Below are 15,248 nucleotides of genomic sequence, written 5' to 3'. Positions count from 1 at the left end.
TCTCATGGGAATGGCAGAATGATTCCTGAAAAGAGGATGGATAGGTAGCCTGTCTCAATTTTACGGTTAAACGAATTGAAATACAAATTCTACATGACAGGCCCACTATGCTAGAACCAAGTTCTCTGGCTCTGAGCCCGAACGTATTTTACCAGACTCCACTGCCTGCACACATATGCTTCTCTCTTCTTTTTAACCTGTTCTAATCTGTGAATAGAGAACCTGCTAGTCTTCATTAGTTTGATCTCTTCTTCTTTGAATTAAAACTTTCATGCTTCAAGGGGGCAGAGGTGTCTAAAGACAATCTACCATGGGCTGGGCATTCTAAGAAAACTTCTGCTTATTATTCAGAATCAAATTTCTGGCCCCTTTAGCCAAACAAGGTGAAAAAGGTGAAAATGGTGAATGGGAACACTCTAAGGTAACATGAAGGATATTATTTAATGCAAAATCTACTAACTTCTAAAATCCAAGTGCTTTTTAATTCAATTCAGTAAAGCAAGACTATTATGAGACATCAGAGGACAATGGATTACCATCAGCATGAGGAAAAAGGAAATGAGGAGGGATCTTAAAGATCACCTAGCTCAAGCCTTTAATTTATAAGAAAAGTGTTATTTTAAGAGGCTAAATAACATATGCATGGTTAACTGAAAAGGGGGTTAGGATAAAAATGTTAGCGCTTCTATATGAAAAAGAAAAGACACACAAAATGCTGGGGAAAACTGCCTCGTTTCCTTCTATCTGTAAAATTACCTCACTCTTTATTCTACATATTAATGGTACATATATTATTTTATGTGAAGCTTAAATAAGCTCACATATCTAATTTTTCAGGCAAGACCAGATTAAAAGCAACCAACTAAAAGTAAGGTTTGCAACTTCACAGGCAGGAACTTCACAATCAAGTGACAATGGACACTGGGGTAGGAGGCTGAAAAAAACCTAAAAAGTATACTTTGTAGAGCACCTCCGTAAAGGAAACCATTCAGTTTAGTGGCAAGCAGTTCTGGGCCACAATGGACTAGAGGTTATTGCTGGGTTATTTCATACTTCAACAAGCAGCATTCAAACATTTAAGATGAAAGATGTTGGTTTGTAAGATAAAGTGTTCATTATCTAGGGCAGTGCTATCTATTTGACAAAAACGGTCCTATTTGGACTTCTTTGCAGCGATGGAAATGCCCTCTGTCTGTGCTGTTCAGTTGGGTAGGCACAAGCTGTCCGTGACTATTAGCACTTGAAATGTGGCTGGTGTGACTGAGGAACTGAACTTTTAATTAATTTAAATGAATTAACTTTTCCCGTATTACTTAAGAATCAAAATTAAATAGCCACCTTGTGTCTATGACTACCAGTTGGGATCTAGAGAATTTACTCAGAGGAAATCTCTTATCTTTACATGAAGCTGAATAAATGCTATGTTCTTATGTCACTCTTAATACGGAATGTTAAGAACTTTAAGACTCCTTAAATGAGTGGAGAAAAATTGTATAATGGAAATGGAAATCACTTTTCTTTAGTAAAAGCATGCCCAATACATTTTCAAAGGATCCATTAAACTCAGGTTCAATTTGCTAAAATTTAATAGCACACATTATACTTCCAAATTGATAAATACTTACACATTGTCTTCCAGGCAGATTTTGGGTCCTACCACATTAGCTGCTCCACTTGCCATTTTAAAAGCAAAATGCTTCTCAGGGCAAGCTTTTGAGATCCCACATTTATACCTGGGAGGTTTTGTAGCTTTGGAGAGAAAAAAAATTTATTTTAAGAAAACAACGTTAACAGACTCTGTATTTAGTTTGTTTCATATCTCAAACCACAAAGGGCATTATGCGGAACACCAAGATATACACATCTTAAACTACATGCAAGTTTTGTTTTTTTTTTTTTCCTGAGAGTTTCAAAGAACTTCAAAACAAAACAAAACGGAACCTCCTAGGAAACAAGCTAACAATTAACATAAATGGAACAAGTAACATGATCTTCATGAGGGTAAATATATTTTATCTAATTATTTTTAAGCTCATTTAAAAAAACCAGGATGGGGGAGGTCTGGAATTGTTACTTTGCATTTCCAGTCCATATATGCAAAATAAATGGACAGTAAAAAGCCTGATGCATCACTGAATATCTGCTCACATACTAGTTCTAACTAGGAATTCTTTTTTAACATCTTTATTGGAGTATAATTGCTTTACAATGGTGTGTCAGTTTCTGCTTTATAACAAAGTGAATCAGCTACACATATACATATATCCCCTAACTAGGAATTCTTTTACACACTTTCTGTACTTATAACACTGAAGCTAAAAAACACTAATGGAACAAAATATCCATTATAAATACATACCCAAAATATTGAGCTGTTCAATCAAATAGTTTCCTTAAAACTTAATAATTTCTAAAATCAGTTTTGCTCACATTGAACTATATCCATTGTTTGAATATAGGTTCTCATATGCCTAAGAGATAAAGAATAAACCATCTGCAAAATATTGAGATGAAATACTTACAACGTGCAACTGCGTCCAATGCTGACCTTGCTAAGGAAAAAAAAGTTATCGTTAGAAAGAATAAAGCTATTGGCAAGTATCACTTTTAAACATGTGTGGAGCTAATAGGCCTATAAAAATGTGTTTGAATTATTGCTTAGTATACAATACATAAAACATGAATATCACTTTACAGAAAAAGTGAGAAAGTAACTTTAGGCTACATAATTCACTACAAACAATTATGTAGAGGAATTATGGAGGGTATTATTTTATTATTGATAGAGTACTTTGTTTTTACCTTTACATTTTATGTTTAGTTTTAGTTATTATAAATTTAAATCCCAATCAGAAAGTTACTCTACAAGCTTAACTTTTTTAAATTCATTTTTTATTTTTTTCCAGCTTTCTCGAGATACAGTTGACACATAAAATTGTGTTAAGTTTAAGTGCACAACACTTTGATATGATACATTTAAAAACTGCAAAATGATTACCAGGATACCGGTACATATAGTGGTATAATACTACACCCCAATAATAGTAGCTAGCACCTCTATCCCATTACATACTTACACTTCCTTTCTGTGGTGAGAACATTTAAAGATCTACTCTTTTAGCAACATTCAAGTATATGACAGTATTATTAGCTTATAATCACCATGTGGTACATTCAATCCCCAAACTTGTTAATCTTATAACTGGGAATTTGTACCCTTTGAGCAATGTCTCCTCATTAACTCCGCCCCCTCCCAACACCTGGTAACCAGCATTCTTTTCTTTTTCTCTGAGTTTGTTCTTTTTAGATTCCATATATAAGTGATATCATACAGTATTTCAAACTTCCCTTTAAATGAGTTTAAATATATACTTGGTGACTATCAGGGTGTTTAAAAGTTGTTGCTGCTGTATGGTGTAGTGTACATATGCATATAAAGTCCTATCTATCTCAGAGGTTAGGCTAAGAGATTTGGGGAGTGGGAAGCACACAAGAGGGATAGTGGTGGTAGGAAGCTTTAATTTCCCTAAAATAGAAATGTATTAGGTACAATAATAATAAAAAAAGTCATTACTAAGAGTTTTTATCATTTATCAGTTCAAGGAAGCCAGAATTTTCTGATCAAATCTTAACCCGAATGCAGTAGATGTCAACCTGGACATCTACACTTAGAGTTTTTTAAAAGCACAAACATCTGATCCCAGCCCAGGAGATTACAATTCAGATCGTCAACAGTATTGTGGCTAGCCATTTCCTGATTTAGCTAATAAGCATGCAGTGTCATAAATGTTTGCCAGCTGTTTGACTATAAATAGTCACTTAGTTTTTAGTTCTGTACTATTTTAGATAACTGCGAATTTCCTGTAAAACCAGTACTGAAACTGGAGAACAGAATGTTAAAGCTGAAAATAATATGTAAATGTTTAAAAACAGGAAAACGACTAAGTAAATGAAGGTCATTAACTCTACAGAACACTCAGAATATTATGCACCGTTGAAGTCATAAATGCAATGCAGTCACATGGGAAAAGTTTAATGCATGGAATAGAGCAAAAAACAAACTTTATCTGTGAGTACTAAATATATTCACAGATAAGGACAAAGACTTGAAGGAAACAAAAAATGATCAATTAGTAAATTAGGGTGCTGGGGCTCATTCTTTCAATTTTCTTAATTATATCATTTTTCCTTCATTATGTCACAAAAGGGAAAAATAATTCGAGACCATTCGGTCCAATGCTCTCACTTTTGTAAATGAGAAAATGAAAGTCAGAGAGTGACTAGCAACCAGTGATTAGCAGCATGCAGACTATTAAGTCTTGAGACTTCCCTGGTTGCGCAGTGGTTAAGAATCCGCCTGCCAATTCAGAGGACACGGGTTCGAGCCCTGGTCTGGGAAGATCCCACATGACGTGAGCAACTAAGCCCGTGCGCCACAACTACTGAAGCCTGCATGTCTAGAGCCTGTGCTCCGCAACAAGAGAAGCCATCACAATGAGAAGCCCGCGCACCGCAACGAAGAGTAGCCCCTGCTCTCCACAACTAGAGAAAGCCCACGTGCGGCCAGCAATGAAGACCCAATGCAGCCAAAAATAAATGAATAAATTAATTAATTAAAAAAAAAAGAAAGTCTCAATTTCACTTAGACCTAAACAAACATGTATCATCAGGCTCAGATGTTAAGATGCTTACGGAGGAATATTGTTCAAATCAGAAATGCTGGCATACCCAACTTATGATAGCCAGATATGGGGAAGACAGTGGGATCAAAACAGGGGTAATATAACAGCTCATTCACATATGTGGGACACTCTATCAAGTACTTTTGCATGTATTGTTGATTTGCCCATCACCTCTGTTTTAAAGAGAAAGAAACTGAGAACAGATAGGTTTAGCAACTGGATTTGTTCTATGCATAATTAGTAATCGGCAGAGCCAGTTTTCAAAGCCATATCTCATTCTAGCACCCAGACTTATATTCACCCCCCCCAACAAAATGGGACTGTCTGAGGTCTAATGATCACAGGTATAAAAACCACTAGTCCTGCCAGGAGCAGGAAGCAGGATAGGGAGCTTTCAGAACCATCCTTCTGACTGCAGGGTGGAGCACAGACTGCAGAGGATTCAAGACTCGAGACAAGGAGTCCACAAGGACAAGGACGCTGCTAAGGTAATCCAGGTAAAAAAGGGTAGCAACCTGAACAAAAGCAGTGACTGTGGGTTTGAAAGAAGTAGACAGGCTCAGAACAACTAAGGCTGTGGAACAGACCAGATGGAGGGGTGATGGAAAGGGAGGAATCAAGTTTACCGCTCAGACATTTGCCTTTAGAAGCATTCATTTATCCATTTACATGAGCCAAAGAACAAAAACACTGTTTCTCACTCAAGATGTTTGTTGTCTAGTGAGGAGATGGGGTGTGGTAATGGGTGCTGAGCTCTCTGTGGACCTGTTAATTTTAAGACACTTGGAGAAGACCCAGGCAGAAGTCTAGAGGCCAGCTTGTAAATGAGACCTGGGATGAAGATATAAACTGGAAAACTGGCAAATGATGAGGCCACACAAAGGGAGGATTTAAAATGAGGAGAGGGCTGAGGAGAGAAATCTTAGAGACATTAATCATCAACTAACACTCAGAGGAAGAGTGTGGCTGAGGAAAAGGAGACAGAAGGAAAACCAGGGATGAGCTTCTAAAATGGTCAAATGGGTTTGATTGGAAAACTTAAGAGGTATTAATAAATAAATAATAAATCAATGCAACTCAATTTAAAAAACTTTACTGGGATAAAATTTGGGGTAAATGTTTCTTAATCATCAGACTCTTGAGAAATAACATCACCTCCATTTAATTTGTGTAAGAGTAAGGGGAGAAGATGCTCAAAGGAAAAAAAAAAGCCTCTTGTGAAAAACTTTTCAGATTAAAACAAATTTTATCCAATATGCATCACAAGCAAAAGCCCTCTATCTGGCCTGAAGTTCTGAGAATTTTAGCACCTGGAGGCCAAAAAGGTAAATTTTCATAAATAAAACGGGATGTTTTCCACATGTAGAGTTTGGGCACAACACACGAACACAAAAATCCCTCCTTTTCTGCAACTTTCATTTCTCAAACTACCTTGATAGCTTTAATTCTTAATGTCTTTCAATATATTCAGCTTTTCACTTCAAGAAACAATAATGAACATTTGGTTTTATCAGTGAATGTCTTTCAACAAGTCAGGCTAAAGAAATCCAATAGAACTACTTTGTACTTTAGTTTTTAATAATGTCTCAAATAATTTATATGGATATAATATTTCAGTGGTTTAAATCTGAAAGGTAAAAGTAAATCGACTAAAGAGAATATTAAGTACTAACTGCAAAAATATTTTGGACTGTTTTCAGTACATTTACTAGCTGTTAAGTATCCATATTGAAAACTAACACTATGTTAAACTACAATCATAACTAAGACTGGTAGATTGTACCCATGTTGATGTCCTAGTGTGACACTACACTGTATGTAGCTTTATAAGACGTTACCAATGAGAAACTGAGTAAAGGGTATGTAGGATCTCTCCATATTATCTCTTACAAATGCATGTGAATCCACAATTATCTTAAAATAAAAAGTTTTGTTAAAAATTGTTTAAAAAAATCAGAATCTATTTTGGTTATTTCAACTACTAATTGCAGGCAAAATTTTTCATTCTTCCTTTCTAGAAATGTTGTATTCTTCTAAAACAGTACTATATAATCAACTTGAATGTAAATTTACATAAACTATCAAGTAAGTTATTATATCAACAAGTTGAAAAATGGGAAAAGTTCACCACCAAAAGAACTATAGTTAATCTCATGGGTCCCTCTAAGATACTGATTATAGAAACAATCTTAATGTTGAGTTAAACTTGTTAGATGCTAAACAAATGGCAAACACAACCATATCTCCATCTTTGCTGAATTATTCTGAAATAAGAATTAAAAATAACCACACAAATTAAATTTTCACCAATTCAATAGATTGGAATCCAATAAGGTTTTGTGGATACAAAACATAACTTCAGTTGTCCTAACTTCAGTTATGACAACAAAATAAACCATCTGCCCTAAGAATGCCTAAATTAAATAGCTAAAACATACACAATAAAAACTTGCACGTTCGTAACATTAGGAAAAAGCAAAATGAAAATTAAGAAAGACGACTATCCTAGTTAAAGTAGCTCAGTGTTTGTTCATAGCTGACGACCAGTGGCTTGGCAACTAATACAGCTTTAAATGAATCCCACTTTGAAAATACTCCTTCTCCCCATGTAAAAATCCTAATCCTCAATTACCTATATCCACTTTCCATTCAATCAGCATTTATTATGTACAGGACCCAGCGCTAGATGCTGGGTGAGTCACTAAGATATTATTGCTCTCAACATTCATTCTCCAGTAAGGGAGGCCGAATACATGAAAAAGAATAAAAGAAATTCTATAATGTAAGGCAGAATAAAATCAGGCCAAATTGAGATATAAGTACTATGCATCATAATGGACAGTTCAGAAAAAGGAGAAACATTCTAACAGGGAAAAGAGGGAGACTAAAATACAATTTCTCCCAAGAAGGGGCATTTATGCAGTTTTGAAAAATGAGAAGGATTAACAGATGAAGGGGAGATGAGAAAGATGCGCGGGGTGAGGAAGCATGAACGAAGGCTGAGGTAGGAAAGGACAGGACAGGGTTTGTGTCTGTAGATCACGTGCACGTGGGCACAGCCAGCGGGAGGGAGGGAGGGCAGGAAGGGTGGGGGAGTACAGGTGGGGAAGGCAGAGGCAGGCTGGGGACTGAGTGCCATCCTAGCAGGGAGTTCAGATTTTACTCTCCACTGAAATACTAAAGGTTCAAGAGTTTTAAGAGAATTGCTCTGGCAGTGGTGACATAGGCAGATATCAAAGATAAGAAATAGACCCAAGAACATCCCTGCAATGTCCAAATAAACCATCCAGACTAGAGATGAAGATCCAAACCAGGGAAACACTGTGGCCACACCCAGCCTCTTCTCTCTGAAAACAGTGGGCCTTTTCCCAAAGTAATTTTTCATTTGTACCAATGGTCCCGTGGCCCCCTTCTCTCCAGGATCATCCTTTTCTCTCTGTTTAATCTCTTCCCATTGATTTGTAATTCACTGACTCTTTGCCCACGGCCTATAGAGAAGTGAAAACCTCTCTATTACTTCAAAAAAGAAAAAAATGTTCAACTTACTTCTGCCTCAAGCTACCATCCCCACAGTTGTCTCCCTTACCATCAACCTTACTTAGAAGAATTAGCTACAGCACACTGTTTCCACAGCAACACTGAACAAGTCCTCAATGCCTTCCATGTTTTTGTGCCCCATCCTTCAACCGAAACCAGATGCGCTCTCAAAGGACCCCAGGCTGGCCCTTTGCAGTAACAGACGCACATAGCCCAGGAGAAGTCAAGACAATTCTCACTACACTTTGCAACAACTATTCTACGCTCGATCCTGGATACTTCATTTTAAGATGGGTACCAAAAAACTGACAGGAGGAAAATAAACAGTGCATTAAGAAGAATGGTTCAAAGGGAGGATTTTATAACTTGATAAGATGAACACTTATAAAAAGATGGCATGGAGGAGAATAACCACAACTTAACTATGTAACAGATCATTAATGTGGAAGAGAGCTCCAGCAGGTAGAAGCAAGATCAGTGGATTGAAAATACTTGGGAGAATAAAAGGCAGAATTCAGTGCAAAACAAGGAAGTACTTTTAAGTAGTCATTGTAAGAAAAGTCACCTGAAAATGTACAGAAATGAAAATATACAGAAACTTGAGGACTACATGCCAGAACTGTCTAAAGCCTGATACCTAGTATATGGTCCATGGATGGGAAATCAGCATCACCTGGGATCTTGTTAGAAATGCAGACTCTCAGGCCCCATCCCAGACACTGAATCAGAATCTGCATTTATCAAGATTCCCTAGAGATTCCTTTGACATCGAAGTTTGAGAAACACTGGTTTAAGGGAGTCTTGAAACTAGATGTGAGAGGGAATGTATTCGGTCTTGTATTAATTTACGGAAAGCAAAACTCACCAACTATTCCAGAGATCTCAAGGTTGTTTCATTCGACTTCTGCCTACTAGGTCAAAATACTGTTTCTAGGTTTCAGAGTCTGAGCTTTCATGAGTTATTTTTTAATACTTTAAACAGTGCTCAGCCAAAGCTTATTCAAACACTTCAAATGTTAACTTATTTTATCAACTTAAAGATTTTGTTTAAAACTGAATTAAGGCAGCTCGTAGTGGTACATTTACAACATAGCATCAAATAAATTGCTAAAAGGAAAAATGGTGCAGAAGGAAAATAAGGGTAGGAAAGCAAGATGGATTTCTATGGCTGGTATTTAAAATGCATAATCATGACTCCTAATCACTTGCTAACTGAGGGTTAGATTTGGTTCCAAGTTTTTAAGCAGCCAACTCAAATAGGGTGTGATATCTTCTAGCATGTGCATTTAGAATGCTATGAATAATGTCCGTAGGCATAGATAAAACAGGCCCCATTAAATATATTCAAAATGTTGAATAGAAGATTCGTGCTTTATATTGAATTAATTGTAAGATTTTCTATTGTACATTTTAGAATATTCCAATGAATCACACTTACCAATATAATTTCATTTTCTTTTCTAGACAGCCTAAACAGCAGAGTAGCTCAATGTTGATAACTGGTAAAAATTTAAAGACAATCTCATCACAAATAAAATTTAAGAAAGGGAAAAAGAAATAAAACTTACCAAACAGATTTCCTAAACTTGCATCCATTTTTATTTCAAATACTTGAGAAATAACATAGAATGTCAGTAAAAATACTGCCACAGCTACCACCAACTTTGCAGCACCTAGATAAAGGGCAGAAATAATTCAACATGAGCTTATGAGCCCACCGAATTTTTAGTTATACATTTCCATGAAAAACGTAAGTGTATTTAAAAAACTCTTAAGACTAACAAATATCTACTTCTTATCTACTGGATCTTAATTTTACTTGAGTTACAACAAAAACTGTACCAACAATCCATTTTGATTGATTTTTCTGATCAAACAATTATGAGATTGTCTAGCAACCTAGACACAGGACTGCCTGAGTCATCTGCTTAGTTTTCTCATGGAAAAAAAATGACCTGCTATCAACTTCTGGCTGACTACACAAAAGTATCAAGGCCAATGGAACACTGCCACCAAGTATGTGGGAGGACACATTCTCAATCCTTTTCAATGATAAAGGGCAATACAAGACAGAGAGGATACAAAAACGCTGAACTTTCCAGAGATACTAAGGCAACAGACCAGGATGTCCACTCGGCAATGAGTTCTCAAGTGAAATGTAACAGGCTTACTGTCCTCACCAACCCACACATCTCTTGAAGCACACAAGTGCTCCTGGTATGGTGAACAACGAAATATCTCCCCTCATACTTAACACCAAAGTTTAAGCCACGCCTTCCCCACTCCTGGAGGACTGAATTTGGCACCTGTCACATTTAACACGGTTACATGGTAAGCTCTGTGAACAGACTCTTAGTCTTCCGTACCTTTATATGTTTAATTATTTCTGAGTGCCTTACAAATAATTAGCACTGCTACTAATTAATTAACTGCTTAATGTGAATCATCACTTGTCTTTCTTCTCCACAGCTAAGCAAATCTAGGAAAGAAAAAGTACAAGATACGAAAGGACATGAAAAATGACAGGAAGAAACATCATCTTCTTACTCTTAGAATTTCAGAGCCATCTCATTAGGCTATTCAGAAACAATATTAATATTTGCCTATATAATCTCCATTCCCCTCTCTTACCAAAAGTTTAATTTAAATTGATCTAAAAGATCAGCAGTCATTTCACTATCCTTACTTAAGGAAACAAAAGCCCACAAGTGAGGCAACTGCCCAAGATTACAGATATCTTAGCGGCAGCACAAGGACAGGAATCCAGGGATCCTGACAGAGCCCAGTGCTTTGTAAGGTTCTCCACTACCATCAAATGACCACATTCTTCAGGGAAACTACCAAAACTCAACTTACCAGATAAGGAAGAGTAAAAAAGAACTGTGTTCATCCTAACTTCATAAACGTAGAGACTGGGACTGTATCCTTACGGGGATGGGAAATGAACGAACTGATGATGCTCAGAAGGGCTGACGATGCTGAGAAGCAGGAGATTCTCAGAGCTACTCACTTTTATTTAGAAACGCTCTATAAATATAGAAATGAGATGGCAAGGAGGAAGCCTAACTACTAAACCAATCAATTCCCACCCCGCCTCCTGTTTTGTTCCTTCTCCCCCTTCCAAAACTGCTTCCTGTTTTCATGAAAAAGACTCTGACAAGTACGGGTTTCTGGTAACTGACTATACTGCTGAACTGAATGAATAAGCATTTTCAGAACTCTAATGGAAAACTGATGAATTCATAAAAGTGCTAACAAAAGATCAAGATAAAAAAATATTAATTACATGGGACTGAGTGAACTGATGAGGATGATTATAATTTTTGTGACTTTCTGTTTGAATAAAAAGAAAAAAAAAGAGTGACTACAAGTCATCTACATTTTCAGCACAGAAGCGAGTAAAATTCCATTAGGCTTTGAACTCTTCCCCCACAGGATCTAGTAGAGTGCCTTGTATTGATACACAGTAACACTCTAAACAAGTGTTTGCCAAAGGTTAACAGGTGGCATATTCCTTCTGGATCATTTAAGACCAAGGGCTGGAAGATTATACGTCACATGACAGTCTTAACATCTCATTTTCTAGCAATCATGGGCGTGTGCAAATAATCTTTCCCTGTCCCTTAAAGCAGATGTACCAAACCTTCGTTGTTCAAGACTGAAATATTACAGTGATTAAGATACCAAGTTTATAATACACAAAAGTTCTGGACTAAATTCAATACCAAGCTAAACCTAAGCCTACACTAAACAATATACATCATATTTACATATACATACATGTATATAAAATATACACACACCATTTAGTGAGTGCCTACTACAGATCTAAGTGCCTTATTAGCACAACTTCATTTGCACAGCCTTTCAAGACACTCTCTTCATTTTACAAATAAGGAAAACAAGGTCAAAAATTTAGATCACTTGCCTAAGGTCACATAACTAGTCAGCGGCAGAATTTAGTTTTAAACCAAGACCTACTGAAGTATAAGAAACCATCAAAGGAAGTAGGAGGAAACAAAAGCTCTAAGAGACAGAGGATTTAGAGGCGGAGAAACTAACTGGTGATAGAACAAGCAGAAGGTCCCTGAGAGGGGCAGGCGGATGAAGACCAGCAGAGCCTCCATAACGGTAGGGTTCTGGACCTCCTGTTGCAGAGGGGCTCCCCCAGAGCTGTCACCATCCACTTCTGGACTGGGAGGGGCTTACCCACAGCACACCACAGTTCCCATTCCACCCATGAGATTCCCCCCTACTTCCAGCCATGGACTGTACTAATCTGAGTGTGTCCCTATTTTTCACAAACCAAAAAGCATAAACTTGAGATATTAATGCCTCACCGTAAGAATAATGGCTATAAGGATATTTCAAAGCAACCAGGATTTTTTTTTAATTAGAAGAGATTAATTAGTCTACAATCAATAAACTAATAGCTAATCTTCCTTATTCCTTCATTAAAGGCAGTTCCCTTGAGACCTATACTAAGAACAGTGTCAAATATAACATCAGCACTCAGTGAATAATTACTCATCAATTAATCTTGGTATTAATTAATCAGAGAAATGGATTAGATGACAAAGTTAATTTCAACTAGAATGAATGTAGAATTACATGAGAAAGAGAAACTTGTTTTATTTCAAATCACCATGCTTAAATAAGTAACGTACTTTTAGAACCATACCTTTAGAGACGCCCCCATAAGAATATTTTTTTTACTGGTGAGATGATAATTAAAAGAATGACTACCTTGATTTTGAGAAATGACAAGCTGTCTCCTATGATGGACACACACTACTTAGTAGAAATTTCTATGTAAAGTGTGCATTTCTTCTACACAGTGGCTGTGCTAGAGGGGCAGGGTGGAGGGATCACACTTGTTTTCACTATAGTTAGGAAGAGGTCTCAGCCTCTCCTGTTATTTATGGATCTGTCTTTTGATAAAGGTAACTACCTTAATACTATGAACACCAAATGGTATTTTTAAATTTCCTCAGTATGCTGCCTAAGGAACAGATGTCCTTACACATAACCTCACTTATGCAGGCTAAACCTGACCTAGCAAATACAACAGTCATTTACGCAAAACACATTTTACTGAATTCTTCATGTACACTAGTTTCAATTTATGTACACACATAGGAAAGATTTAAGCTTTTAAAGTTCACAATTCATTTTTCTCAACAAGCTACAACTTAGCAAAAATAAAAATCAGCCTCCCTAAGTTGTCAAAATCGTTCTTTATATGAACATTATACATATATATATTTATATTTTTATATTATTAGGCAAACAAGCTTAATGTATAAGGACGTAAACATTAAAAACCATAACTTAAAATATTTAGCATAAATAATTTCAACAGAAGTGTCCCCAAAAAACTTATGTAGAACCCACTAAACGTCCAATTTATGATTTGCCAACTACCTAAAAAAGTAAAAAGGCTAAATAATGATTTAGTTTGTTATATTCAGTCACACTCAACATAGAAAATGATTATTTACCCTCTCATTCAGTCATTACTAAACAAACAGGTTATACAAAAAGCAAAATTATTTCTACTGAAGTAAGTATCTTACCTGCTACCCTCATGTTTGGTTTTTCAGTCTATGGCACTTTTCATTAAATAAGCTCCTAGAATCAAAAGAAAAGGCAAACAGCATTAGGTCTAGAATGAGCATTCCTCCCTAGATTGAGTTTGATTTGGAGTGTATATATTAAACTAATTAAGTAAATGTCATGACATTTCTAAGTATTCTACCAATATTAACATTTAATGAAAAAGCTCTTAGCACTGGGCCTGTCTCCTTCCACTGGGCCATAAAAGCTCGAGAGGAGGGTGTGTCTAAAACTGCTCTATCTCCCGCTCCCTAACTGAAGGACGGAGGGAAAACTTGTCATCAAGCATGGACAGAATGATGCCTTACTGTTCTCAATGATTATGCATCTGTAACAAACTTTTGATATTTAGTTCCAAACCACCAGTTTTCAGCTGAGATCCAAAGAGGTTAAGCTGCTTATCTAGTGAGGGAACAAATTACCTGCAGAAATGGGGTGAGGATTTAGGTCTGCTGGCTCCTGCTCTAGGGCTCACTCCTATGACACAATTCAGGTGTCACTATGATAAGCACTTATAGGAAAGGCACCTTATCTTAATACCAGGGGTCCTCTTCCTCTTCATGTTTTCAGTTTAAGTTTGTGAAAGAACATATTCAGACCTATAGAACTGCAATTTTAAATATTCCAGCAATCATCATTATTGACAGTGTATGTTATACATCAAATGAAGAAACTGTAATCTGATATTATTCTAATAATAACAAGAAATAGATACTGGAAAAAAAATCTGCGTATATGTTTGTGTGCTCCCCCCTAAGAAATAACTCAAGATAGGTGAAATTTTAAAAAGAAAATGGGAAAGCAAGTATACGAGTTTGATAGGAAATTCATGCTCGAGTTCAGCTAGACAGCTTCCACAGTCTACTCAATCTATTGTACAGGAAAGGTAGTCAAAAGAAAATTTCGATTAATGAATTGCATCAATCAAGAATATATATTTCTTTATTTTAGACTGTATTTTAGTACTGGTGTTTCAATGTTGATGTCTGATCTAGTAATGCACAGAATGATTGAAATAAAAACAATGGCAGACTCCTGAAGGACACTGAAAGGGAGTGAGACATCCAGTTTTCTTATTCACCAGTAAGGATTTATCGGGGGTGGAGGTGGTGAGCATCTAAAAGGACCAATGTTCTTACGGGAACTCCCTTTCCTTCTGCTCAATCTACCCTGAAGAAAATATCAACATTTATATTTATACCAGTACTGAACTGAGCATTATTGATTTCCTTTGTTAGTTATCTGAACACCGTCCACATAATAGGAAAAGACACTGTTACTTAGCCACAGGCCAGGAAAACGCTACAAGGAAACAAGAGATACTGAAGTATCCAGGAAACAAGAGATACTGAAGTATCCACAAGTTACCACATAAAAGCAGAAAAAAAAAAATCTTGGCTTCTCAAATGAAAA

The 15,248-nt window shown here is 36.4% G+C and overlaps 1 protein-coding gene across 4 annotated transcripts in view; it reads right to left on the bottom strand.

Moving 5' to 3' along the window:
* The window catches only part of FAM3C (FAM3 metabolism regulating signaling molecule C), a 52,531-nt gene that overhangs the window by 25,084 nt on the left and 12,199 nt on the right, over window positions 1-15,248 (bottom strand). For 3 of the 4 annotated variants that reach the window (XR_009541946.1, XR_009541945.1, XM_060156792.1), the window contains exons 1-4: window positions 11,076-11,213; window positions 9,788-9,892; window positions 2,523-2,552; window positions 1,626-1,749 (exon numbers count right to left, since the gene is read on the bottom strand). Coding sequence is in view for 2 of the 4 variants with exons in the window: in XM_060156792.1 (XP_060012775.1) it covers window positions 1,626-1,749; window positions 2,523-2,552; window positions 9,788-9,892; window positions 11,076-11,109 (293 nt within the window). In the remaining 2 variants the exon portion in view is untranslated. Of the gene's footprint in view, window positions 1-1,625; window positions 1,750-2,522; window positions 2,553-9,787; window positions 9,893-11,075; window positions 11,214-13,795; window positions 13,851-15,248 lie in introns of those variants that run through there. The other variant, XM_060156793.1, reaches the window with a different exon arrangement.

The sequence above is a fragment of the Lagenorhynchus albirostris genome, chromosome 8, assembly GCF_949774975.1.
Source record: "Lagenorhynchus albirostris chromosome 8, mLagAlb1.1, whole genome shotgun sequence".
In the NCBI taxonomy this organism is placed as follows: Eukaryota; Metazoa; Chordata; class Mammalia; order Artiodactyla; family Delphinidae; genus Lagenorhynchus; species Lagenorhynchus albirostris.
The sequence above is the reverse complement of the archived record's forward strand: the minus strand, read 5'-3'. Positions and strand labels throughout refer to the sequence as shown.